The sequence below is a fragment of the Patiria miniata genome, unplaced genomic scaffold, assembly GCF_015706575.1.
Source record: "Patiria miniata isolate m_02_andy unplaced genomic scaffold, ASM1570657v1 HiC_scaffold_8, whole genome shotgun sequence".
NCBI lineage: Eukaryota > Metazoa > Echinodermata > Asteroidea > Valvatida > Asterinidae > Patiria > Patiria miniata.
In genome coordinates this window covers 11,869,363-11,896,854 of record NW_024037075.1, presented here as the reverse complement: position 1 = coordinate 11,896,854, position 27,492 = coordinate 11,869,363, and the positions used below count along the sequence as shown (strand labels likewise).

General features: G+C 40.9%; 1 protein-coding gene and 1 pseudogene across 1 annotated transcript; one reads left to right on the top strand and one right to left on the bottom strand.

Moving 5' to 3' along the window:
• Positions 1-241: 241 nt before the first annotated feature.
• LOC119719189 lies at positions 242-4,855 on the top strand (annotated as a pseudogene).
• Positions 4,856-7,714: 2,859 nt separating this feature from the next.
• LOC119719673 (lanC-like protein 2) lies at positions 7,715-20,261 on the bottom strand. The gene is made up of 8 exons (XM_038189171.1): positions 20,037-20,261; positions 16,782-16,899; positions 15,701-15,908; positions 13,575-13,857; positions 11,905-12,087; positions 10,844-11,020; positions 10,019-10,091; positions 7,715-8,180 (listed from the first exon to the last, which is right to left on the bottom strand). Exons 1-8 carry the CDS (start codon positions 20,133-20,135, stop codon positions 8,104-8,106), a joined length of 1,218 nt encoding a protein of 405 aa, XP_038045099.1. The 5' UTR covers positions 20,136-20,261; the 3' UTR covers positions 7,715-8,103.
• Positions 20,262-27,492: the final 7,231 nt, after the last annotated feature.

Sequence of the window (27,492 nt, the reverse complement as noted above, 5' to 3'; positions counted from 1 at the left end):
CCCCCCCCATCCGCGATCCGCCCCTAAAAAAAGACATGCGCGTTTTTAGACATAACCGTTTTGGAAAAATCAATACACTAGCAAAAATATATTATGATTCTATAAACGCAAACTATTGATCATTTGTCCACGCCAGATGTCATTGTTACCATATTTGTCCATTGGAACTATCGATTGCTGTTTTTTTTTTTATGGGAAGCAAAATTAGGTGCAGAGATTTCAGATTAAGACAACTGTCACACACCAAAAAAAACCCCAGACAATTCCACGGATCACGGAGTGACAGAAGACACGTTGTACGATTCTGGTGAGTCTTACTTTGATATTGCAATCTTTTGAACTTAAAAAAAAGTTGAACCTTTTAAAACACATGAACACTGTAAAAATGTGTGTCGAGGGCGATACATTGTCTCTATGTGGCCTATGACTATGAGATATAGTCCTGCATCATGTTAGTGTATTTTGTTGATGAATTTTCAATACAGTTCATGAAAAAAGGGGGGGGGGATCGATTAGAAATTAAAGTAAAGAAGAACATGTGTTCTACAAATACGGGGCGAAGGAAGCGTCCAGAAAATGCCAGGAACTGATATGATAGTGTGCCCGAGGCAATACAATTTGTAACACAAAGTTTTATAGGCTACATGACATTTTATCAAATTCCTTTTGATTATATTTTTTTCCGGTGGCCAGTGTCGTCTTCAGACTTTAGGGTTCGGGTTTTAGAGAAAGAGTGTGTTTAAAGAAAGTGACCCCTGATATTTTACCGCCCGAAGTTCAAAGACAGTACAAAAAAGTCATGTCCATCATCATACACACCGACAGGGGAGTTGCAATCGGCTGTCGTTTCCTCGAGTTGTTATTCTTCAGAAATTGGTAAAATCTTGCTGGGGGAGGGGTGGGGGGAGGGGTGGGTGGAGGGGATACTCTTACCCCTGTCCTTGTTCCTGGGAAGTTGAAGATGACTGCGCCGCTGCGCATGTTCGAAATTTAACGTCATTTTCCAAATCTTGGCTTCGTCTCCAGTCCGGCTCCAGGATCTTGTGCAAGACTTTGTGGACCAAACAAGACGCTGTAAATTTAAATCACAGGACGCTATGTTACCGAAGCAGAACATGGAGCTGCATTGAGCTGAATTCCCCGAAGTCAAGGTCCTAAAAAATATCCCAAAGCCAATACCGAAATGGAGTCCAGGTTTGAAGAAAGACCTGCTATCGGCGGCCGGCAATGGGCAGATGCAGTGAAACGTTTCTGAAAACATACACTGATATTTTTAGACAATTTTTTCCCTAGCTGAGGGTTTGAAAGTGTCGGGGTCAAAAGTGGGGGTAGTTTTCCCATCCATTCCATCACATATGGCTCATGAGTCTGCGATTGATTTTTTGTTTCATGTTAAATTTAAACATAAATGTGGACAGAAAGTCTTGATTTCAAATTTCTGAGACAAAACAAGAACGATTTCATTCCAAAGTATTTCTGTGGACTTTCTGTACAGTGAGTGGACGCCAAACCTATCCTACATTTTACAGATTGAACTCTTTTCATCTCTTTTCCCAAGTGAAAAGTTTTCGAACGCTTTTTTCCAAATTTCAGAAAGAGAAATTTCAGCAAAGCCAGAGGATTGTCGGGTAACGTAAGAGCGGGGAGTTGCAATGATGTCGGCGGTGCTGGCGGCTCGGCTCCTACCGTTCCTGCTGCTGGTAGTAGGGGTAGTGTTCTCGGAAGGCGCTCCCAATGCCGTTCCCGGTAAAAAGGAAAAAAAAGTGTTGTCGTTTGTGTCTCTTCATCTGTTTCTTTTCTAGTCACTCGTGGTGGTTGTTGTCAATGTGTGTATCACGTCTTTATGCGTTTTAATAATGAATTTTGAAAAGCTATAACATTTAATCATCGTGCTAATTTGGTACAATGAAAACATTCCCAACTTATTTCCGAAAAACGTATACCAAAGTACCACACTTTCGCCATCACGATTGGTGCCGGTGTAGCATGAATTTAGGTTTTATGAAATACGGACTCATTGGTGGTATTGCGCATGCTCATGCATAGATAATATTAGGAGAGGGACCGGTCACGTGAGAGGGTTTAACCAATAAAAGGGAAAAAGAGTCCGAATTTCACACGAGTCCGATTTTCATATGACACCGGTTTTCAAAAAAAAAAGAGTTTTCTCTTCATTAAAGTTTTTGGAGCGGCGCTTCGGTTGTGAAAGTTTTTTTCACAACTGCAAATGAATCCTTCCTAATTTTCAGATACTCCACAAGAGTTTAAGCGACTCAAAATTTCTCTCAAGTTTCCACTTTTCCAACAAGCATTTCTTTTAAAACCAAAAATCATCCAATGCCTTCTATCAATTCCTTTCCAAAGAGTTTACCGATCTGACCAAGATCTTCGGTGATGTCTGCGGTTATCCTCTCCTTGGCGATATAGAGGATGACCAGTTTACCGCGTCCAGTTATCAACCAGGGCACCAGCCCCATTTGGCCAAGTTTAACCAAGGCCTGGCGGGCTGGATGCCCGGGGAGAACGACGTAGGCCAGTGGATACAGGTACAAACCAGGCCTAACCGGTTTACCTTACCTGGATCTGGTACAAACCTGATCAAACCAGTTTACCCAACCTCAACCATGTTCAAATCAGATAAGACTAGTTCATTCAAACCTGTTAGAGATCAGGTATGACCAGTTTACCTGACCACAATTTTGTACGAGTTATAAACCATTTTACCAAGAACTGATCACACCGGTTATTAATACCTGATCGATATCAATAAAGCGGTTATAGGCCTAAACGTGCGGCTTTACAAAGTTCACCCAAGCCAGATCTTGCATAAACCAGATCAAACCAGCTTACCCGATTCAGATTGAAACCAAGTCTAACCGGTTTACCTAACCTAGCTTCTGTACAAACCAGATTGCTTACCAGATCGATATCAATACCAATACAACAACGTCCAACCAGTTAATCCAAGTTACATCTCGGTACAAACCAAATCAAGCCGGTTTACCAAACCAAGATCTGGCAAATCAAACTAGTTGACAAGCTACAACCGATTTATTTGATCCAGTTTATGTAAAATACAAAGAAAATATGTAGTTTCAGTTTCACCACGATGCAGTTTAAATGTTTACTCGTTTTTTTTCTCCCAAACTATTTTTGTCCTCGTTCTCAAGGTTCGTCTACCATCGACAATCTACGTGACTGCGATACTCACGCAGGGCAGTCCCATCCACACATTCTACGTGACTGAGTTCAAGGTTGAGTACGGTGCGGACACCGAGCACATGTCGTGCGTACTGGACATGCACAGTCAACCAAAGGTCGGTATTTGATGTAGCAAAGATCGTTGCTGATTGGTTAATTTATGCTAGCCAAAAGTTTCTGATTGACCAGCTTTACTAATTAGACAAAGCTATTCGACCAATCAGCAGGCTCAAAAGTTGTACTCCATCTTGGCTGCTCATTGGTCAAAATTTTTAACCAATCAAAATGTGCCTTGTTGGGGTTCTGGAAGATGGAATAATGGAGGTCTTCACAAAATTTAAATAATTTCATATGAGTGCTTTTTAAAAATTATTTAGATCTATTCAGGTCATGTAAACGTGGGCAAGAGCACAAACTCAACTTTTATAAATGCAACTTTATTATGGCGATTCTTGGACAAATTTCACTTTTTCCCCCAAAGATTTATGAAGGCAACGTGGACAATTCTACCCGAAGATTAACGACTTTCGCCCGGCGGTTTCTACAAACTACCTTCGCATCCTGCCCCTCAAATGGGAAAATGCTATCGCTATCAGGCTGGAGATATTCGGAGGCGGTGAGCATCAGATCAGTTTGTCTTGGGTTCGATTCCACGCCAAATCAAAAATTCTCATCTATTTTGTGCAAATCATTACAGACTTCAATTGGATTGAAATTGAGTTGTGATTTATAATGCACATATTTCCTAACATCTTGACTTCCATTTCGTCACATAAATGACATTCAAATTAGTTCTCACGAAATTCTAATTGTTTGGTGTCCGGTTCAAGTCCACATAATGTTAACATTCAGAAAAGTGACAGAATTTTTCTTTTTTTCGCAGGTTGTAAAGAATGCTGGGAGAAGTAAAATGACGAGAGGATCTCACAGTTGGTTCCTGGACGATTCACATAAATATTCACACTCATCCCAAAACCCAACACGACAGAATACAAAAATATTCAACGTTTTCTTTCAGTTGCAATTTTACAGACTCCTTTTCGCAGTTTCTGCTAATGTTTGAAAAAAACACTAGGTATCAATAACAATATACTATTATTTTGTGCACACATTCTAGTTGTTGTATTATACAGGGCGTCTAAAAAAAACACCCAAGCCTCAAAGCGTTCCCTTTTTATGGCTTAAAAAAATACATCGCAAATAGATATACATATTTAGAGAGTATAGCTTTTCAACGAAAAAAATATTTCCAATCGGGTTAATATTTATTGAGTTATGGCCAATTCAAAATAAGTGCCGATTTTTCAATCTGTCCACGGTCTCAATTGTCAATTGTTAGAAATGTAATGGATTTTGGGTGAGGGTAATTTTGCTTTCTTTTATGTTTTCATCTTTCTTTATTTGTTTTGTTGATTACTTATTTTTTTGCAACAATGGTCATTTCTCCTTTTGGAAGTAATGGTAGTCCTGAAGAGAACTGTTTGGTTAACTTCTTAGATGTTTACTTCGCTGCTCTGTCCTCTACCTGGTAGCCTTTATCTCAAATGCAAGTTTCGGTCCGTGTTCTTAATATTGCGGCAGTCAAAATCTCAGTCGCCGTGGAAAAAAACCCGGAAAAAGCAATACATGTACTTGTTTTCAACTGGCCATAACTCAATCAATATTTACCCGATTGGAAAGATTTTTTCGTTGTTGAAAAGCTGATGGACTATACTCTCAAAATATGTATCGATATTTGCGATGTATTTTTTTTTAAGCTGTGAAAAAGAGGACGCTTTGAGCGTTCGTTCTTTTTTTTAAACACCCTGTACCTATTGTAAATTTGCTTTCAATAAAAAGAGTTTAAGATGGTCGGTGAGTGGGAAAACTCAACTTGATTTTTGGGAAGGAGGAGGGGGGGGGGGCTAATAGAAATGGGTGTTTGTGTTGCCACAGTTCCTCTTTCGATCATAAGACCTTTTATTATTAATTCAACAATTAAATGAACATTGGGAACACTATATGTCTATTGGTAAGCTGCAAAATTACAAGACTCTGAATTTTGATAAACATCTCGAGTCAAAAGCGATTTTGTTAATAAGTTCAAGCAGCATCTGATTTTACTTCTTGGCAAGGAAGAAAAGAAACATCTTCAGGCTTTGAATGAATCAGTTTTTTTTTAAATCTCAATTTAACAAGTAACATTGGTTAATGCTCATTATTCCAGCTTTTTCCCTTCAGAAAAATGATTGAGTAGGTAAAGTGGGAAATTCATAACGATTTCCTTCAGGACATAAAAAATCCTGAAATCTTCGTAAAAAATAAAGCAAAACTTCTCAGGAAAACAATGTAACAAAACTTGGCAAGAGAACATTAGATAAAGACTTTTTTTTTCTGTAACGAGGGGCATATGAAATGAAGTGAAATAAAATATTCTTACATTAGTCCTACAAGCGACTCTGCAAAACATGATCTTTTGTTGCCATTGGAAAATAAATCTGCTGCAGTAACTTCAAAGTACAGTTCATGCTCAAGTAGGCCTTAAACTTACTCTTTGTCCAGTGTCGACACGCATAAGACCATTTATGGATTGAAGCTATCAATAGTTCAGTTTGAACAGTAGTTTTAACAGCATTTCTCTGAACCAGAAACAACATGTTTAAGGGCCCATGTAATGTAATTTCTTGTGTCCCAATAACATTATTTCCAATTTTCATTTTGCCAATTTTTTTTAAGGGCGTTTTGGTGCCTTTTTTGGTTTTTATGTTAATGCCAATTTCAATATTCATGAGCAAAAGTGTGATGTCACTTCAGGCCGAAATCTCAATGTTACTGCTTTTTCAGCACCAACATTTGCCAGAATTTTGGAGATTTGGTTTCGTAAATTTTCTTCTCTTTGGTGATTCATTGTTTCAGTACATGACAGTAGGCCAATAAGCAAACTTTTCTCACAAATGTTTTCAATGAACAGATTTTGGGTTGACAATTTGAACAGAAAACCTCTAAACTGAACAGTCTCTTCCTGAAATGACATCACAGCAACAGCGCCCTCATAGGTCAGGAAAAGCATGGAAAACTATAAATGTTCTAAAAAAATGCACTTTTCAATAAAATTAACCAAAAAGGGATGTCAAATAGTTTTCATACATTTACGAGGAGTAGAAAGTTGCACAAAATATGTTCCCAAGTAAGATTCACGTCATGGGCCCTTTAATTTTAATAAACAATTTATAAGATTTTAGGCTTTGCATGGTGGAGTATCGATATCGTTTCTGTTTGCGGTAACACCATGTGGTAATAACTGCTTAGAAGATATTTAGTTCTGAAAAATACTTGTCCTGCTTATTATCAACTTTCGCTCAGTAGTTTTAGTTCTGATAAGAACAGTACTGCTTTAAAGGGAAGATACAACGTTTGCAAACATCTCAAAACGAAATGATCAAATTATCACAAAATACCTTACTGGATTGTTAGGGAATGACAGTCTAAAGCATCCTGTAAAATCGTGGCTCCTGGTGTGCTAATATTTCCAAGAAAAATTGTATTTTTCCAACGCTGGTCGGAGAAAACTGGCTTTTTTCAAAAACTGCTTGCAAACTCTTTGCTGCAAAAACTGCAAAAACTATTTGCAATTGATTACACACCTGTGAAGGGAAACAAGCCTGCTAGACTGATTCTCTGAACTTACAATTCCCCCAAAGTCTATAAATTCTCTGTTTCATCTTAAGTGGGGTCAGGGAGCCAGACTACAAGAAAATGTATGATTTTCTTGGTTTTTCCAGCATCTACAAGCCCAAAACGTGAAACAAGTCAGTTTAACAATATTTGCTATAACATACTAATCCTCCCAATCCATTTATTTCTGAAAATTGAAGCAAAAGCAAATGTTGTACATTCCCTTTAAGTTCTAAAATAACTTGTCTTTACGACACTGTTCTTATCGGAACTAAAACTACTTAGCGAAAGTTGATAATAAGCAGGACAAGTTCTTTTCAGAACTAAATATCTCCTAAGCAGTAGTTATTACCACATGGTGTTACCACTAACCGAAATGATAAGGAACAAGTTGTTTCTGACTGTTCCTGCTACAGCAGAGCTTTTCATATGTATCACAATGTATTGAGTATCTGGAAGATGTTAGTATTACTTTGCTTACTTTATTATTTTTGCTAAGCCAAAGTAGAAGTAACATAGCTCAAGTGAAAATATTAACAAACATATTGTCTACTAACTGATTCACAGTCAAAGCATTTCACTCCTACCCCCGCCCAGCAAACAGGACGCTGGGATAGGCTGATGAATTTACGCTCTGATTGGATAGATTTTGCGTGACCTGCAAGTCATCACGGCCACGACCCTGCAAGGTTTTAAACGGCCGTTAAGACTGAGTCATCACTCTTTTATTCCAATTCATAAAAAAAAAATTTCGTTAAAAAGCGTAATAACATAGGAACATCTGTAAAACTTATCTGTTTTGTAAATTTTCAATTCCCGCCACTTGCTCAGGCTCCGCTTCGAATTCACGTGGGTAAAATTGCATATTACGCGACGCTCAAAATATGTCCACATGGTCCGCAATGAAAGAGAAATCACATCCGGTATGGAATGTGTGTATTTCTATGAGACATTTTTGGATAGGATTTGCGCACATTGGCTAACTGCGGTCTTAAAAAGCTGCAGCTTGATGTCTTTATATAGGTCATGATATCACCCAGAATGCCATCCCCACTTCCTTCACAAGATTTTGTAAAGCTCATCAGCCCATCCCAGCGCCAGGCAGGGGGAACGAGCGGACCAAAGCATAACACAATATCACCTGCATCTCACTGGTTGTCTGCAACGTCCTGCTCACCAAATGTCCTTGCTCAGCAGAATTCCCTTTCTCGTCTGTAACTCTTTGACCGTTAGATATCTAGTAACCAGCTAAATGTACAAAGCAGGAAATTGGGCAGTTTCGGGATTGAGAAGGTCGGCCAAGAAATAGATGGTGCCAGCCATTCCTGTAACGAATGCGAAAAAAATTGCAATAAGGGCATGTTGAAATACTTTTCTTGCAACGCTGATGGGATGAATTGGCTGATGGGTCAGGGCAGGCTGACGTTGTCTGATGAAAACATCTATTCATTTGCACACGTTTTCATCGATTGCTATGTGTTACCATTCAGCACTCCAGACTCAAGAGCCATTGAGTTTCAAGAACATAGGTCTGGGAGCTAGACAAGCCAATGGAAAATAATCCTGGATGTCCGCACCCACCTGTAGGTATGTATCACAGAATTCATGTTTCTTTCGTTTGAAGTTTCCTTAATGGAGAAGACCGCCCTTTTGTGGTATGAAAATGCTATCATAGGAGATGGGTTGAGTTTGTGTACAATACCGCCCTCTTGTGGCAGGAAAATGCCATTACAGGAGACCAGTTGTGCTCGTGTGATGGCCTTTCCCTGATATTTTACTCTTTATATGAGTCTAGTTTGATTCTCAATCCGACTGATTTGTGGCTTTTTTTGGGGGCATTTCTTTTTCTACCTCAAAACATGAAAAGGTTTTCATCATTTTTTTGGGCAAAGTTTGAAGGCCCCATGCAATGTATTTTTTTTTAGCGGAGTCCTTGGCAATGCATCTTTGTGTCCAATTCAACCTTATTTCAAGATTCGTTTTGCTATTTTCAAGGGTATTTTGGTGCTTTTTGTTTTTTTTGCTAAAGCGAATTCCCATATTCATGAGCAAAAGTATGATGTCATTTCAGGCAAAAACCTCAATGCTTCAGCCATTTCAGCACCAAAAGTTGCCAGAACTTGGGATATTTCGCTGTCGTAAATTTTCTTTTCTTTGGCGATACATTGTGCCAGCAGTACATGGCAGTAAGGCAACGAGCAAACTTTTCTCACAAATGTTTTCAATGAGTAAATTGTTGGGTTCACAATTTGCACAGAAAACCCGTAAAATTAACAGTGTCGTCCTGAACTGACATCACAGCAACAGCGCCCTCAGTTGTCCAGAAAAGCATGGAAAATTTTTAATGCTTAAAGGGAATATACATCATTTGCTTTTGCTGTAATTTTCAGAAATGGATGGAATTGGGGGGTTGGAAATATATAGCAAATATAGTTACACTGACTTTTTTGAGGTTTTGGGTTCGAAAATGCTATAAAAACCAACAAAAACAATTGTTTTCCTGTAGTCTGGTTCCCTGACTCCATATAAGAAGAAACAGAGCAGTTTACATACATTGGGGAATTGTAAGGTCAGGGAACCAGTCTAGCTGGCTTGTACCCGTTCATAGGTGTGTAATCGATTGCGAACAAGTGCGATGGACAATTGGGGCCAGTATTTGAAAAAAAAGCCAGTTTTTTTCCAACGCTGGTCGGTCGACCAGCGTTGGAAATTGATACAAAAATACCACTTTTCTTGAAAATGACAGTATACCAGGTGCCATGATTTTACAGGATGCTTTACACTGTCATTCACTAACAGTCCAGCAACGTATTTCAAAATGATTTGGTAGTTTTATTTTTTGATGTTTGCAAATGTTGTATTTTCCCTTTAAAGAAGTGCACTTTTTAATATATATCACCAAAAAGGGATGTCAAAGGTTTTTCATACATTTAAGAGGAGTAGAAAGTTGCACAAAATTATTATGTTCCTAAGAAAAATTCACTTCATGGCCCCTTTAAGGTCTCACAAGGTACAGTGTACTCTTCAGAAATTCTTTTCACACTCAATGTTTGATTTAAAAAAAAAAATACAAAATATCACTCTCAACTTGATGCACACCCATTGAATTATCCATGGAACTTACTTTCTCACTGTAATCTTATTATTTTTTTTCTCAACTCACCTTCAAACAGAGAAAAGGGTCGGTCGGGAGTACGGCAACCGTGCTTTCCATAGTCCAGACACCATTCAGCAAACTGTCAATAAAGAAAACCAACAGTTAAAAACGGTCTTGTTTCCTCATTAATGATTTTTTTTGTAAGTACCAAATAAACAAATTAGACAAACTTCATGAATCAAAACACTTAAGGCATATAGAACCATTTGCTTTTCGTGCATGTGTGTCTTTGGAAAAAATGTGGCAACCTAGCACCACTTTTTTTTCATATATCATCTCAATGAAGGTCTTTCATTGCAAAACATGATGATAACATGAATCTGGGACTGAGAAACATTTCCAATTTTGTTAGAAAATACTCCTGACTCTCCATAGACTTTGTACACAATCGCGGAAGTGGCGTCAGGTTGCAACATTTTTTCCCGTGTCTGTTTCAAATAACACCACCACTCAAAAATCCAAAGAAGATTGTTCAAAACCTAACCTGTTGAAGAGGCAGCTCAGAAGATATTACACTTTTCAAGAAAATAAAGAAGAAGAAAAACCATGCACAACCTTTTGATCACAAAACACAATTTCGTCAGTAGCACTCTGCATTTCCAAAAATCACTCAATGGACTGATCGTTGGAAATCACCTACATTTGTTGATTTCTTCTAAATGACAGCAAGCCAGACGGAACAATTTCACGGGGTGTTTAGTACCAGTACAATCTTAAATCCAAGTAAGCTGTTCTTCATTCATTAGGTTACATTTGGGATAAATGCAAATGATCCTAAATCCTTTTGATCCTCTCAAACATCTAAAACTGTAACCGTCTTTTGAGCCTCACCTTACAAGCTTGATACAAATATTTGCTGTCCTTTGTACTCTGATACAGTGTGAGCAAGGCGTAGGCATTGCCGGCTGTGCCGTGGCACAGCCCGTAACCCTTCCTAAGCAGACCCCTCTCCCAGATTACGACGCCGCATCTCCGCGCCGCCTCCAAGTACTTGCTGTCACCAAATACCTGTCATAAGGCAATGTTAACATACATTGTATTTGCATAGCTCATTGAGTTTGTTCATGAACTCGAGAGGGCGCTATGTAACATGAGAGGGCGCTATGTAACGACGAGAGTAAGGCCGTATCCGCATTATTTGGCTATGGTTGGAAATCACACATGCGCCTATGTAGCCACTTCCCATAGATACGTGTGTCATTTCCAGCAAGTTATTCTGATGCAGCCCAAGCACGTACTCTCCCCAAATACCTGCTGATTAACATAAAAAACAGGAATTTACTCAATGGGTCTGTGCATGAACCCCAGAGGGCGGTGTGGAGTGCTGTGGCCTTGTGGTTAAGGGTAATGGATTCGTGGTCTGCAGGTAAAGCTGCATGTTGTGGGTTCAAGTCCAGCCTGGGGTTATGGTGCGTGTGCCCTTGGGCAAGTCACTTTGTCATGCATTGCTTCTCTCCACCTAGAGGTGTGAAGAAATTCCCCAACCTACGGCAGAAACGTCTCTTCTAGCTTCATCATGTTTCACAGCATAGTCAAGACATTTTTGGCTGATGCTTATGAGTACATCCGGTAGCTAAGCATTCTGTGCCTACAGGATTAGCACATAATTTCTTTACCAGTACTGTAAGCACAGCATTGTGATCATAAGTGTGGAATTCTGTGATTAGCAGAACCACGAAACTGGGTCAAGATTCAGATTACATGTGCAGTGAAATCTTGATAACTCAAACCTCAAGGGAACAGGTTCAAAATTTGACTTAAGCAGAGTTATGAGTTAAGCAGGGTTGTATATCATTGTTATACTACTGAAGCCAATGGATTCTTTGTTTGACTTAACAGTTGTTTTGAGTTATCAGAGTTTGACTTATCGAGATTTCACTGTAACTGGGTACCTTGTGTGCCTGTAGCAGCATATGGATGGCGCCCGGCGCACCGTGGCACCAGTGAACCAGCCGGTCCGAGCTGTTGCCTAGCGACGAGGGGAAATTGCCTGATGGGAAGGCCAGCTGCGTGACGTAGTCCACGCTGGGTTTGATGTGTGAATGGAGGAACTGCTGGGCCCAGGGAGCAGTGACCTTAAAAAGAAGGTGAAATGATGGCATGGGGGGTCAGGTTGGCGTAGCGGTACTTTCCTCGCCTTCCACCGCTGTGACCCGGGTTCGATTCCCGCCTGGGCCCGGTTTTTAGTCCCTGCCAGATTATATGGTTTTTTCCCTAGAATATCATTCTGGGGTTTTCCTCCCACCTCTAAATGATGGCATGGGGAGTCAGGTTGGCGTAGCGGTACTTTCCTTGCCTTCCACCGATGTGACCCGGGTTCGATTCCTGCCTGGGCCTGGTTTTCAGTCCCTGCCTGATTCCGTGGGTTTTCCTTAGAATATCATTCTGGGGTTTTTCTCCCACCTCTAAAACTATAATTTCTTCTCATTGTCTCCACTCTACAGGTTTCTTCAGGCTTCCGAGCTACAGTGCCTGGAACGCTTTTGAGGACTCGTTGGTTTCATTACCAGAAATAATGAATAATAATAGTTGTAATAATTCTCTTTGCCATGAAACTGTAATTAATTTCTTTTTTTAGTTGTCTGTTTTTCAACACTTAATTTCATGTAATTCAGCATTTTGCTGCAATATGAATTTTATGAAATAAACCAATAAACAAATAAACTAACATGCATGTCAATATATGTCATAACCGGATATCGTAATTCCCACTCAAGGTAAATATACAAAATTCTCAAAAGTTAGGGAACCATTTTTTACATTGTCTACTTATTCTCAGCTGCATTTTGTCAAAAGGCACATGTTGCATGCTACAGTTTTCAGAAAACTTCACAGGAAATTAGTCTTGCGTGAGATTTAACTTTTGACACAATGTCAGGGTTGTATGGTAGTGGCATTGCTATGCCAGTCCTGTAATTGGCGGTTTGTTCTGCTGTTGGATGTGGATAATAAATAAATGCTATTTGCAGAAAATTATGCAAACCTTTAACCCTAGCTCTGAATCCTTCAAAGTCCTCTTTGCCAAAGTGGAGGAATTCGGAGGATTGAGGTTACATGGCAAAAGTGCGTTACTGATATCGGAGGATGCACTTTGTCAAGGTCTTGCATAAATATAGGCCTGGATTATGCTTGAAATCCTCCGTACTGCTCCAGGATGTCACTGGCCAAGCCTCAACATATTGACAGTCACTGCCGCAGGATTTTGCAGGTTTCAGGCAGTGGTCACCCCTCCACGGACCATATTCAAGAAATAATGGAGGAATTTGCAGGATTGAGGCTATATGCTATTTTTCCGTGAGGCCAATTGGAGGATTTTGCAGGACTGAGGCTACATCCTAGCAAAAAAAGGCCTAGGGAGTTAGGATTAAGCATATTTCACAGTCAAAGATGTGCTACTGCTCATTATGCATGGACAATTTAAATGCTGCATCACAAAAGCTGATTCTTCTCCTGAAGTGTATAGCATACTCTTTGCGGTTCTTAGTGCTTACACGAAATGTAAAGCGGCTCTGTAGGAATCGCAAAATTGGGCCCTAGAAATGGGCGACATTGGAATGCTTACCTGCATTAGCAAGCACAGAATCCCGCACATCCCATGCGCAGCCCCGACGTAATTCTTCTCATGCCAGGCATACATGAGCGGCGATTTAGACTTCTCTCTCTTAGACAGTGTCCCTCCGGACTCAATCATGCATCGGTACACCCTCTCCACCACGGCATCGTCGATGGTTACCCCCGGTAGGCGGGACTTGAGGTACAGGAGGGCGTAGAGGTACCCGGCGCGGCCGTAGAGGAGTTCATCTGGGAGGCCGGGGTCCAGGGCTGCTCTGTGGAGGTCGTGTAACCTGGAAAGAAAAATTGAAAATTGAAAAAAAATATTTAAAAATTTGATATAATTTACAGAAATATGGTGGATGCTTAAAAAGCAGTGTCTCTCATATCGTCACCGTTTTGAGGAAGTGACACATCTGTGCACACAGATGCAAAACCGAGTTTTGAGAAAATTGCGTTTGAAGTTGGTGGATTTTTCAATCTGCATTTTTGTGTACATTTCTCCCCCAGAATTGAAAAAATATATAACTGAGACAATAGCAATAGCACAGGAGTTAAATGGCCAAAAACAATTCTCTCTGTTCATAAAATTGTGTTTAATTAGAAGATATTAATTACTAAAGATATCCGTCACTACGGCAAAACGGAAAATCTACTTCTTCACAAAAATGAGGCATGTGTTTGTACACAGCGCGTGCGCGTATATGAAATTGATACATTTTAGAACGCAGATGCGTCACTTCGTCAAAACGCAAATCGTGGAGGCTTCATATTTCTAAATACAGCACACGTGTAAAATCAATGAGACTAAGTGACACATAGAGATCCGTCACTTCGTCAAAACGAAAAACTTAGTGTGTAACACTTTCAACACTTTGTGCAATTAGCGTAATTAACGAACGATGGAATGTTGTGTCTCGAAATTTGGTAATCATGTAGAGGATATCATAAAATGTTAGAATATTCAAAAATCTCAGATTTCAGAAAATCTCAGTTTTGGACGGATGTGTCACTTCGTCAAAACGGTGACGATATACATGTATAACACGGGCCCCAATTTCTTGAAGATGCTAGACAGATAATATTGCTTAGTATATTTTAAAAGCTAAGTGACAAGTTGCCAAGTACCAGTCACAAGTAATGAAACATTGCACAACCTTTTGGCTGGTAACCTAGCTGAACAAAACTTTCCCTGCTATAAACCAATAATATTGTTCAGAGCTGTGCAACACACAAGATTTTTTTTTTCTAGCAATTTGTAAAGCATATGCATTTTGATGGACCCTTTGTGCTTTGAGTAATGTTCCATACTTTTCAAGAATGTTAAAAAATTTACCACGACTTTAACAGGGTTTCCCAGGGCACTTTAAAGGGCCTCTGAGGAATATTACAATAAGTCCACTCAGATCTTTTCAATCGTCTTGGAAACCTTTCAGATCTTTTCCATCATATTTTCCTGCAAACTTCCTGGCTTTTAGACATTTATCCAGAACTTTTCCAGGAGTCTTTAGATTTGTAAAGATTTTTCCTTAACTAAACATACATTTCTGGAGCTTTTCCAAACCAACTGAAATTCCAGCAACTTTTATGAATTTTCCTGTAACATTTTCAGTCCCCTCTTTAACCCTAACCGCCCTGAATCCTTCAAAATCCTCTTTGCCAAAGTGGAGGAATTAGGAGGATTGAGGTTACATGGCAAAAGTGCATAACTGATTTCGTAGGATGCACTTTGTCAAGGTCTTGGGCCAGACCTTGTGTTGTTTTTGCTCAGCCATGCATAAATATAGGCCTGGATTATGCTTGAAATCCTCCGTACTGCTCCAGGATGTCACTGGCCAAGCCTCAACATATTGACAGTCACTGCCGCAGATTTTGCAGGATTGAGGCAGTGGTGACCCCGCCACGGACCATATTCAAGAAATAATGGAAGAAATTGCAGGATTGAGGCTATGCTGTATTTCCATGAGGCCAATTTGAGGATTTTGCAGGATTGAGGCTACATCTTAGCAAAAAGGCCTAGGGAGTTAGGGCTAATAATTTGGTTGACACCCCTAAATTTCCAAAGCACTGCACGTCACAAGTCTGATTTTGACAATTTCTTATCCCACAACCCACGACTAGTTCAGAGTTTCGTACTTGTCAACGCAGGCTTGGCTCTCGGACGCTCGGCCCAGCTTGCTCAGCACCACGGCACCCACGGCTAAAGGTCCCGCATCCCCGCAGAGGAAGGTATGGCGTCGGCCTCGGAGCCTCTGTAGTGGGGCCTTGAGATGCTGGTAAGACGTGGCCAAGTCGTCGCCTTGCTGGAAGGCGGTGTGGAGCTGGAGGTACAGGAGAGCTATACCTGAAGATATCAGCAATGCTAGCCCAATAAATGTGGTTCAAATACTGGACTCTGAACTTCTCCGTATTGTGAGCCACACGGTAGGGATAGCTGCATGTGGGGAAAAGTTGATTTTGAGGACATCGAAATCGGGAGATACTTCAACTAAGGCCCAAAAAAAAGTTTTTTTTCAATGAAAGATGATGTCTCAAAACCGCCAAACTCACTGGTTTGACTGGAATCCTGCTGCTGCACAATTTTAACGTGTTTTTAGATTGGGTTATGGTCGAGAATAAGCTTTATGTGGCCTCTCTGGACTCCCATATATTTGCACTAAGTTTAGTTGGGCACCATTTGCAGTCATCAGCCGACATTTGAAGCAAAAAAATCAGGTAAAAAAAAAAAAAAAGCCGCGTCGCCGCACCACTTTTGGGGCAAGCTCCATACCAGAAACCGGAGACTTTTTTGGGGGGGCCTAATGTCCAGGAAAATTAATAGGTTGAAGCAAGACCCCTGAGGAAAAACATCAGTCATTTGTGGACAAACTCTCTGCAAATTTTCCCTGAAAATTACAGGATAACTAGGCATCTAGAGATACAGAATTCAATTTTCCTGGTTATTAACTGGTTAAGTTTCTACCATAGTGAATATCAAGTGAAAAAAAAACAGTCCTGATTTTGATTTCCTTCAACACAACTTTTCCACACACGAAGCTTCACGTATCCCTATCGTGTGGCTCATTATACATAGGAAGTCCAGTATGTGGAGCCATATTTATGGTGCTACAGAAGGCATATATGGTCTATATAAATGTATAAAGCTGGCAAAAACATCAAAACATCACACCAACTTCATATTTAGTGACGCGCGGTTCACGGAGTTGAAATGGCTCACCAGTTTTCCCAGTATACACCGAGTCGTCATGGTCATCCGCTTGCCTCAGCCCTTCCACCATACGAGGCAGGAGACTGGATATGCCCGCTTTTAGTTTACCTGCAAAACCCTCACTTATCTAGTTAGGAAAAGATACAGAATATCATTTTCCCGGTTAATGTAAACAACTTGTGGAAATGGTGCACGTTTAGGACCCCGTTCCATATAACTTATAAGGGGATGAAAAGACACTTTATGTTCTGGGACTTAAAACCTAAACATTTGGCGATGATATGATACAAGCAGGAAAAGTCACTTTATCATGTGTTTAGAATCATCTACATGTAAATAGTATCGCTGGTATTAGCTCAGCTGCTTAATTATGTGGAAAGAGGACAGGGTTTTGATTTATGAACTGAAGTTGTAAACAATAGAAGTGTCCTAAACTACACGATTACCAATCTTCATTATAATTTATATTGTAATTTCCCTACTTTTCTATAAATGTCGCTACCCACACTGTCTAAATTTCAGTGATGGTGTCAAAGTAAATTTGGATTTAAAAAAATTGAAAAGTGATTTCGGTGGAATGAGCGCCCTCTCAAAATCGATGTCTTCATGGTCCTGACTAGCCCCATAAATGTGGCCTATTTACTGGACTGCCTCCGTAAACATAGGCCACACATCCACATGTACAAAAATCGTGTCGACGGAGCCAAATTTTGATTTTCACATTTAGGCTTAGTTTGTAGGGTTTTTTTTGCTTTAGAAGCATACTCACCCTCTTTATAGGCTAATCAGAAAGTGCTGCCTTTTTCAGATGTATATTTTTCGTGAAATTTCCAGATTCATTTTTACACGTTTGCGTATCAAAATTTCAACATGAAATTTCACAAAAATTAGACATCTGAAAAAGGCAGCACTTTCTGACTAGCCTATAAAGTGGGCGAGTATGCTTCTAAAGCAAAAAAATCCTACAAACTAAGCCTAAATGTGAAAATCAAAATTTGGCAAAGTCGACACGTTTTTTGTACATGTGGACGTGTGGCCTATGTTTACGGAGGCAGTCCAGTAAATAGGCCACATTTATGGGGCTAGGTTGTAAAAAATAGAAGTGTCCTAAAACTACACGATTACCAATCTTCATTATAATTTATATTGTAATTTCCCTACTTTTCTATAAATTTCGCTACCCACGCCACACTGTCTAAATTTCAGCGATGGCGTCAAAGTAAATTTGGATTTTAAAAAATTTAAAAGTGATTTCAGTGGAATGAGCGCCCTCTCAAAATCGAAGTCTTCATGTTCCTGACCCCCACACTGTCGTGACTGTATTGAGAGTCCCAAATTTTCGGACTAGTTCCTGACCCCCGGCCCGCCCCGAAATGGCGAATACTTAACCTGTTGCTAGCTGGAGTTACCCAGCCCTGAGTTTTATCATTGGGTTGTCTATAAGGGCTGGAGCGAATTTTTCTCGTAACTTGTAGTATTTGCAAAAATTTTTGGAAAATGTTCAATTTTGTCCCCGTTACACACTAATTGCAACTGCAACTCACCCCAAACTTGCCTGGAATAACCATTACACAGGTCCTTGAAGTAAAAAACGATCCACGATGAAGATTCAGCCTACAATTGCAGTGAAAACAGGAGGAATAACCGCTAACTTGACAACCTTGCTGGATTGGCCAGGACCGCAATTGGTTTGTGCACAAAAAAAATTGTGTACAATGAATGGCGGTCAATTAACAGGCACAGAGAGCGATCGCTGTCAACTACTCGTTTTGCCGGCTGCGCTGGCTGTTGGCGCGTGACGTCACGCGGAAGCGTAACACCCGATAACTGTTTCATGCACTATTGGTTGCGGTTCCGGTACCAAAGCTGTGATGCGAGTGGTAAACCTTATACTAGTGCATGAAACAGTCGTCGGGTGTTACGCTTCCGCGTGACGTCACGCGCCAACAGCCAGCGCAGCCGGCAAAACGAGTAGTTGACAGCGATCGCTCTCTGTGCCTGTTAATCGACCGCCATTCATTGTACACAATTTTTTTTGTGCACAAACCAATAGCGGTCCTGGCCAATCCAGCAAGGTTGTCAAGTTAGCGGTTATTCCTCCTGTTTTCACTTAGCTGGAGTTACCCAGCCCTGAGTTTTTTCATTGGGTTGTCTATTAGGGCTGGAGCGAATTTTTCTCGTAACTTGTAGTATAGGCAAAAAAATTTGGAAAATGTTCAATTTTGTCCCCGTTACACACTAATTGCAACTGCAACTCACCCCAAACTTGCCTGGAATAACCATTACACAGGTCCTTGAAGTAAAAAACGATCCACGATGAAGATTCAGCCTACAATTGCAGTGAAAACAGGAGGAATAACCGCTAACTTGACAACCTTGCTGGATTGGCCAGGACCGCAATTGGTCAGGCACAGAGAGCGATCGCTGTCAACTACTCGTTTTTGCCGGCTGCGCTGGCTGTTGGCGCATGACGTCACGCGGAAGCGTAACACCCGATGACTGTTTCATGCACTAATATAAGGTTTACCACTCGCATCACAGCTTTGGTACTGGAACCGCAACCAATAGTGCATGAAACAGTCATCGGGTGTTACGCTTCTGCGTGACGTCATGCGCCAACAGCCAGCGCAGCCGGCGAAACCGAGTAGTTGACAGCGATCGCTCTCTGTGCCTGTTAATCGACCGCCATTCATTGTACACAATTTTTTTTTGTGCACAAACCAATTGCGGTCCTGGCCAATCCAGCAAGGTTGTCAAGTTAGCGGTTATTCCTCCTGTTTTCACTGCAATTGTAGGATGAATCTTCATCGTGGATCGTTTTTTACTTCAAGTTCAAGGACCTGTGTAATGGTTATTCCAGGCAAGTTTGGGGTGAGTTGCAGTTGCAATTAGTGTGTAACGGGGACAAAATTGAACATTTTCCAAAATGTTTTGCCTATACTACAAGTTACGAGAAAAATTCGCTCCAGCCCTAATACTATAGACAACCCAATGATAAAACTCAGGGCTGGGTAACTCCAGCTAGTTTTCACTGCAATTGTAGGCTGAATCTTCATCGTGGATCGTTTTTTACTTCAAGGACCTGTGTAATGGTTATTCCAGGCAAGTTTGGGGTGAGTTGCAGTTGCAAATAGTGTGTAACGGGGACAAAATTGAACTTTTTCCAAATTTTTTTTGCAAATACTACAAGTTTTGAGAAAAATGCGCTCCAGCCCTAATAGACAACGCAATGAAAAAACTCAGGGCTGGGTAACTCCAGCTAACCTGTTGCCAACTCTTCGATATTTCTTCGCTGAAAGCATCGAAATTATTTGTAAATTCTCTAGGCTCCATCTCTCCCTCCTCGCGTTTCCGTTTGCTCATCGTTTAGTACTTAGTAGAATCCAATTCAACGTTTATTATCCGAGTCAGTTTCCACAACGCAGACGACCGAAAATACAAGCGCTCATGGGCGCCGCCATCTTGGAACTGGCGATTGGTTGGGTTTTTTTTTCAGTGTCTAAAAGGGGGGCGCTATACAATCAAAACATACATCACAGAAAAGAGGTCAACGTGCAGGGCAGCCGAGGCCTACTTTCGAAACAACCTTCTTCTGGAAAATTCTCTGTTTTTTGTGTGAGATACCTTTTTCTAGGTGGTTTAAAGTAGTTTGTTATAAAATACGATACAATGTCAGAAATGTCACCTATAATTATTTTCCTCAACTGCCGAAAGAAATTTTCATGAACGATAGTGGAGACAGACTTTTAATATTCTGGTATTTGGGATTTCGGATTTCTTGCGCTTGGGGAGGGGGAGGGGGTTCAGTTTCATTCATTTTTATGTTCAATTCATTTTCTATTAATAGTTTGAAGTATCTACGCCTGTGCAGGACCTCCATAAGCAATGACTACCATACCGGGTTGTTGGATAGTGGGTCGGGATAGGTACCATATAAGGTCATCAAAAATTAATATAAAATGAAATAATTAATATTTACAATAAACTCAAAAATCAACAATATACATTTCCGTTATAAAAATTGACATTTTGGTTGTACTAAAAAAAGTTACAAAATTGCCAACCAAATGTTTGAAAAGTCCTAAAATAAGGACGTTTAAATTATTGCCTTTTTATCATCCCTGCGCTATTCGATTGCCAGCGGGCTCGATTGATGGGTTGGGAAGAAAGAATTCATGTTTTATTATGTTGAGACTAAGCAGAATATGATTGATTTCCTCCGGGTGAGCCTTCGGGCGCAAATGCAACATCAAAAGTTGGTCGAATCATGACCCCAGAAATAGGCGCCACTAATTTTCCTCTTTTTGTGTCAACCCCTCGGTGCAAAGTGGCGGACAAAAACACAGCATCAATCGTTCATTTCTGTCTAACCTCCGTCTCTTTTTAAATGTAAATGACGACATACTTGTAGCCCCCCCCCCCCCCCCCAGCACCGTCGCCAGCTTCGGGGGCATGGGGGGGGGGGGGGGGGCACAGTACCAGATGGGGGGGGGGGGCACGCCACAAGAAAAAAAAAACTTTATTACGCTTATTGTTTTGCAGATATGAGGGGGGTTCATTGGTCACCCCCCCCCCCCCGCAAATTGAATTGATGTATAGAGAATGACCGGTAAATGAACTTTTCAACAATCACACTGCGATACGTGATACATTCGTCTTGCATCATTGTTACCGTTCCAGATGCATTTTATTTTTCGTATTTTTTTTTAATTTCTAATTGAAAAGATAAAATGAGGGTTAGTGAAAAAGCAGTCACACATCATTGATCACAAGCAAAACATGTTGCCAATACGCCCCTTGTTTGCACGTGCGATATTTTTTAATTTTTAAATTGGATAATGTGGTAAACATGTGGTTTAGGTCTCACGAATGTTACGAACGGTCACGTTGCACTTCCGACATCACAAACGTAGGCACAGGGAAATTACTACTTGTATGCCTTAAATTGGGCTATTGGACCTTCAGTCAAAAAATCATGAAGGATAAATGGATATTTTACACACGTTTGCTCGCCTTTTAAAAAAAAATTGGTCGGACACAAGAATAAGTCATTGATCACATGCATTCACTGCATATTGGCACACACATTGATCACGTAGCTGTCCTCGATAAAACATTTCTTCGTGTTAAATTTAATTGATTAATCTGACGAAAACGATCGACTTAACACAAGTGAGAACGGATAGTTCAAATTTTTTACGGTTATATCAAAATAACAGCAGCAAATATAAGTATTAAAGACAGTGACAGTCATTAAAGCAACAACGATCGTTTCAAATTGACGCTACAGACGACCGATATCATCGTCACACGCGTGAGCGCCTAGCCTGCGCGCAACGCCCTCAGTGTCCTCAAACGTCCAGGAAATGTATACATGACTTTATTGGTCACTGGCAATTTCATGCAACACTAACCTATAAATAATATTAAAAAATAACAGCAAACTGCGTCATTGTTCTGTAATTCAGAGGTGGGGCGGCCGAGTGCCTGATCTCAACACATGCCTATAAATATTGTGGTGCTCGGAAATTATAAAAATTAAAAATGCATGCATGCATGCTTGACATTGTTATACAACTTTGAGTCAAAAGAGGAAATTAAAAAGATGGAATCTCTATCTATGGTTAGAGGCTTCCGTAGAATTTGATGGGCATTTGATAATCATCTTCTTGTGATGACTGCTCTTTCAACGAATTTGTCACTTTAGAAATAAGTATATTGTTTTGGAGGTACTTCTGATCGACTTGTACTCTATGCGTTCTACAGAATGAAAACAAGAAAGGACAAACGAATAATATTACGCGATAATTGAACATGTTGCATTTAAGACTATATTGATCGTATTAAAGAAAAACGAGTTCAGGTTTTTGTTTGGGTGTTTGTGTCGGATTCATGTTGTGTTTTATTATTTGTTTATTTCTTTTGGGTTGTTGGTTCTTTGTTCTTTTTTTGTGGAGGGAAGAGCAAACAAATATTAATCAGGATTTAATCCAATCGCAAACGATTTTGTTTTTCATTTAAACATTCATTTCACTCTGAACACATTGATCATGTTATCTCAAAAACATCATGGCTAAAAATGATAAAACCAAAATTTTATAGCACTATACTATTTTACGTGATACATTTGAAAAAAAAATATTCTGAATCATTACATTTTGGTGTAAATTTAATATTTTTGTCGATAACAAAAATTATATTGAAAAATACAATTCTCACCGAGTTCAAATTTTATTTTCTTAAATAGGTTACTAGCTCAATGTTGCCGGATTTTTCATTAAATTATCAATCATTAAATTATTAAGCTGAAACAATTTTAACCAAGCACAGTCATTATTATCACTTATCCACTACCAGGCGAGTTAATTAGCTGGTTTTGAACTTCAAATTAGCGAGAAAATATCAAACAAATTACCAAAGATCACTGAGATATAAATTGATAAAAAAATATTGGAACACGGATTTTCCTCGCGTCGGTGTAAAAATAGGTTTCCTTTTGTTAAGAAATCACCCCGAGAAAAAAAAAGGACCCATTACGTTTCCTGGATGTGTTAATTGTTATGTTTAGTGCGCCGACGGCTGTATGTATACGGGCGTTGGGTCCTTATGCACCCGTTCATGTTGGCCGTGAATCGAAGCACATTTCCCCGTCACATATCGCCTTTGTATACGCTTACTCATTCCACAATGTACGGCGAAGCAAAACGTTCCCGATTTTCTTTCTCTGTGGCCCCCACGAAACAATAAGTGCTCCCCTAAATAGGACAATCAGATGTCATTAATTATATTTTCTCCCAGACGTCACATGTCCCCGTTCCTTGAGCCCCTCTCACTCTATATCGGCCTTTGGACCTCTGAGTATAGGCTGGAAAAGAAAAAAAAGCCTAATCATAATTTTAAAACACATTTTCTCGTGTAACGCGAGGGTGAAGCACTGCGTTTGTTATACAATTGGGGAGGCTGAACGCGAAGGCACTGCACGGGCACAGAAAACGCGCCGGGCTGGGCAGGCCTAAACCCCCGTCTAAGAAAGAGATCATTCTCGGTGAAAATCCCTGGTTCGATTTAAGCAAAAAATTTATCTGAAACATTGAACAAGTTTCTTATAAAATAAATCGTCAGACCTGGTTTCTGCAAGAGAAACCTGCTCCACCCATCTCGAGCAAGAAACTTATTAGATTATTCAACTGAATTAAATGAAATTTGTTTGTTTTAGAAATTGATATACATTTTGTAAAAATGAAATCCAATCAAAATTTACCAACTCTCTCATGAACATTTGTCAGTATGAACTAAAAAAGGTTAAATGCAACTTAATTAAAATATGCTTTAAAATGTAACAGCCTTATAAAACATCTCCACCATTTACACGTTTTTGTCGTCTGGATTTCACCATCCTAACTCCTAGTTGGAATTTTAGGAGCAGTCTCAGTTATGTAAATTGAGGAGAGATTACTTTAAGAAAAAGATTTTCTCTCGTGAAATACAATGTGAAAGATTATACATGTTACCGTTAAAATCCGGCTTAAAAAATTCAAATAACCGACATAGTGATTTTCGGTTAAGAATTTGAATTTGAATATCCGGGAAATTAATTCATGTGCAGCATGCAACACTTTCTAGGTTATGTGTCAAATTGTCTCGAAACATCTGAGAGGTATACCCTGAAAAACGGTGCGGGAGTTGTCAATTTGATCTTCGGGATGAAACGGAGAAAATCCTAGAACAATGTTCTCCGGGAAAAGTTACATTCGTGCATTGTTTCATGTGAACATTTTCTCACGAAGATAAGAATGTTTGGTTGTCACTGCACGACACACTCGGCACTCGCAGCTGGGGTCAAATAAAAGGTCACTTTCGTTACCCAGTGCGGGTCATTGTCCAAAAATAGTCCATTTTTGGTGTCAAAATTGGGATTAAGAGATACTGAACAAAATACATTTTTAATGTTCAAAACTGTGATAAAACAAAGGATGATAAAGAGTAGATATTTCGTCAGAGCAATTTAGAGATAATGTGTGACTCAGGAGCAGCCGATTTTCAACCCTACCCCGCATGCGCGGGGGTAGATGCTACGCTTTCCCGCGCGAAAGCAACCCAGTCAGACCACCCGTTGAAGGGAAAAACCCTAATCCTCCAATTCCTGACAATTTTCCACGGAAAACTGGCCGAAAATTTCACTTTTCGGGAATTATTTTCGCCCCGAACGCGAGGCGAGATTTAGCGAGAGAGGACTGCACGAAAACCGCGTCAAAACACCGGCTATTTCCCCCCGTACACACACCCGACGTCCATATGACCGCATTATATTGTGCTGTGCAGCACTTTTGTTCTGCTTCAATGGGCCTGTACACGTCCACACAATGACGCATGCGCAGTCACTTTCCCAAACTTCTTTTCAATTTGCTGAAAGTTTGGCAAAGTTGGGAAAAGTTTTGCGCGCGTCGGCAGCGGCGCTGTTTAAGCGTTTCTCGCGGCGTCGCAAGGGGGTGGGGATTCCTGGCAAGGGTGGGGATGTATCTAGTGACTTATATACTACACAATAAGTGTATTTAAGTGCATATTTGACACAAACTATGCACTGGAAAACGGCGAGGAAAAATCTGAAGTTTGCTGCCAGTTTTCGGCACTCGCCGTTTCGCCGTTTTGTGACAAACAAATACTGTGTAAAAAACACCGCAAGTTGTTTCCATTAAAGCCCGCTATTCCTGGGTCCTCGGCCAGTGCCAGGGCCATCTCGGTGTCCCCGGGTCACTGACAATAAGGACCTGCTGGACCGACATGGGTTCCCAGACGCGTCCACCTCCAAGTTTGGCGAGAGCCGTCGGCTGATATTTGGGCGTGCCGGGCCTGTCTGTGTGGCATTGTTAGCCATTGATTAATGATGCTCAACGTGCTCGCATTCTCTCAATTATCTAATCTGGCCGTGAAGCAGCACAACTCGCTGTGAGCCCACCGGGGAAGGCTCAGTTCAGTCCGGGTAACCCTCGGCATATCGTCCGGTCGCTGCTCGTGCCGTCTCGCTCTTTTCCTTTTCTCGTCTCCCCAAAAAACTTTCCAGCTAAATTTTCCCCGGTTATTTTTTCTCATGAGCTGGCAAGATTTTCTCCGTGTGTATTTGCACTTCAATTCGAAACATCTGCTTAAGCGAAGCTCCGAGATTAGTACACAAAACTGCGATGGTTTGGTCTTTGTTTGTGGGTGTATTGTGGCTGCATGGCTCGGCTGCGCCGCGCGGGACGACGGCTGTCCCCTCAACTCGCCTGGCGGAGTTGGTCTACAAATGAAGCGGTGCAATTAGCTGGGCAAGCGAGCGGTCTGACGATGGTAATAATAATGGTGTTCATGGTGGCAGGTGATAGGGGAATATTCTGCGGTGGTTTCTTTGAATCTGAGTGTGTCAAGCGCGCCTAACAAAGCCCGAGCCAAGGCGTCGAACGGGTGGCGGTGCCGGCAGCCCTCGCCCGGCCAGGATCGCTCCGAGTTCCCCAACCTCCTCCCGCCAACAATACCAGCCGAGTGCTCGTTTGTTTGCCGCACAGCTTTACATTATGGCAAGATAATTGAAAAGTGTGTTTTTATCCGACACGTCATTTCTAACTGTGCATACATTGTGCAGGAACAATGACAAATGGGACATTAAAGACAAGCTCTGAACGAGACACGATTCCCCGATATTGTATGAGCAGTCACAGTACCGTCTTTCTCTGGCCTAGGCTTTGCCTCCTTCTTGACTCACCCCAGCTGCCGATTTGTGGGGGTAGGGCCTGCACCCTAGAAAAACTTGGCCTCCTATCTCCAGCTGCAGTCAAGTCTTGTAATATTCATCTTTCACCATCCCAACGGGGGGGGGGGGGGGGGGGGGGGGCACTTGCCCCTTTGGTTCTAAGCCCGCCCCTACTGAGGCATAAAATAGTCTCACTCAATATCAAGTTTTTCTTGTTTGAAAAATTAAAAACGGGGGGCGTTAACGCTTGGTCTTACAACGTAGACACCTGTTGTTCGGGAGTTGCAAGACCAAAAGTCATTTCAGTGTTCGATTGTCTTATTCTGGCTTTTCAATTCTTGAACTTCAATCCTTGTTTTGCCAGTCCCGACTTTTTCTTCCTCACCATATTGCAGCCGGAGAGACTGTGTTTGTGTTTTTCCCCCAGACGAGACGCTGAACACATCGCGCAGACGAAACAGCCGCCATGTTTGAGCTGAAGAAAAAAAAATGCGCCAGACGATGGCAACATAAAAAAAAGAGGGAAAAGTTTGGGTCGATGCAACAGCATGTTTCGACTGCAACGCGTGTAGTGATTGTGATGGAAATGAACCAACCGTCCACAGTCTGCCACGCTTAAGCAGTCAAGACAACCCCCCCCCCCCCTTCTGAAAAAAAAATGACACGGGCAACTTCTGTTCCTCAAAATGTTCCACTTCAGGGGATTCCCAATTCAAAAAAAGCTAACAACTTGAACACTGCACATTGGGGTTGTAAACTGCGGCCAACACTCTCGCAAATTTACCGGTGCCCTTTTGTGCCGCCACTTTTCCCAATTCACCCCATTCTTTTTTGTTGAGTAAGTATCTTCACAGTTTTCAAGTCTTGATTTCGCTCGTTTCGTAAATGACAGATGAAGAAACTGCCGGACTTTCGTTTGGAGCCATTCGGATCACGTGCGACTCAATTGCCTGCTGCATGCCCGCCACCATACGGACCTTCAGTGCAATCTGT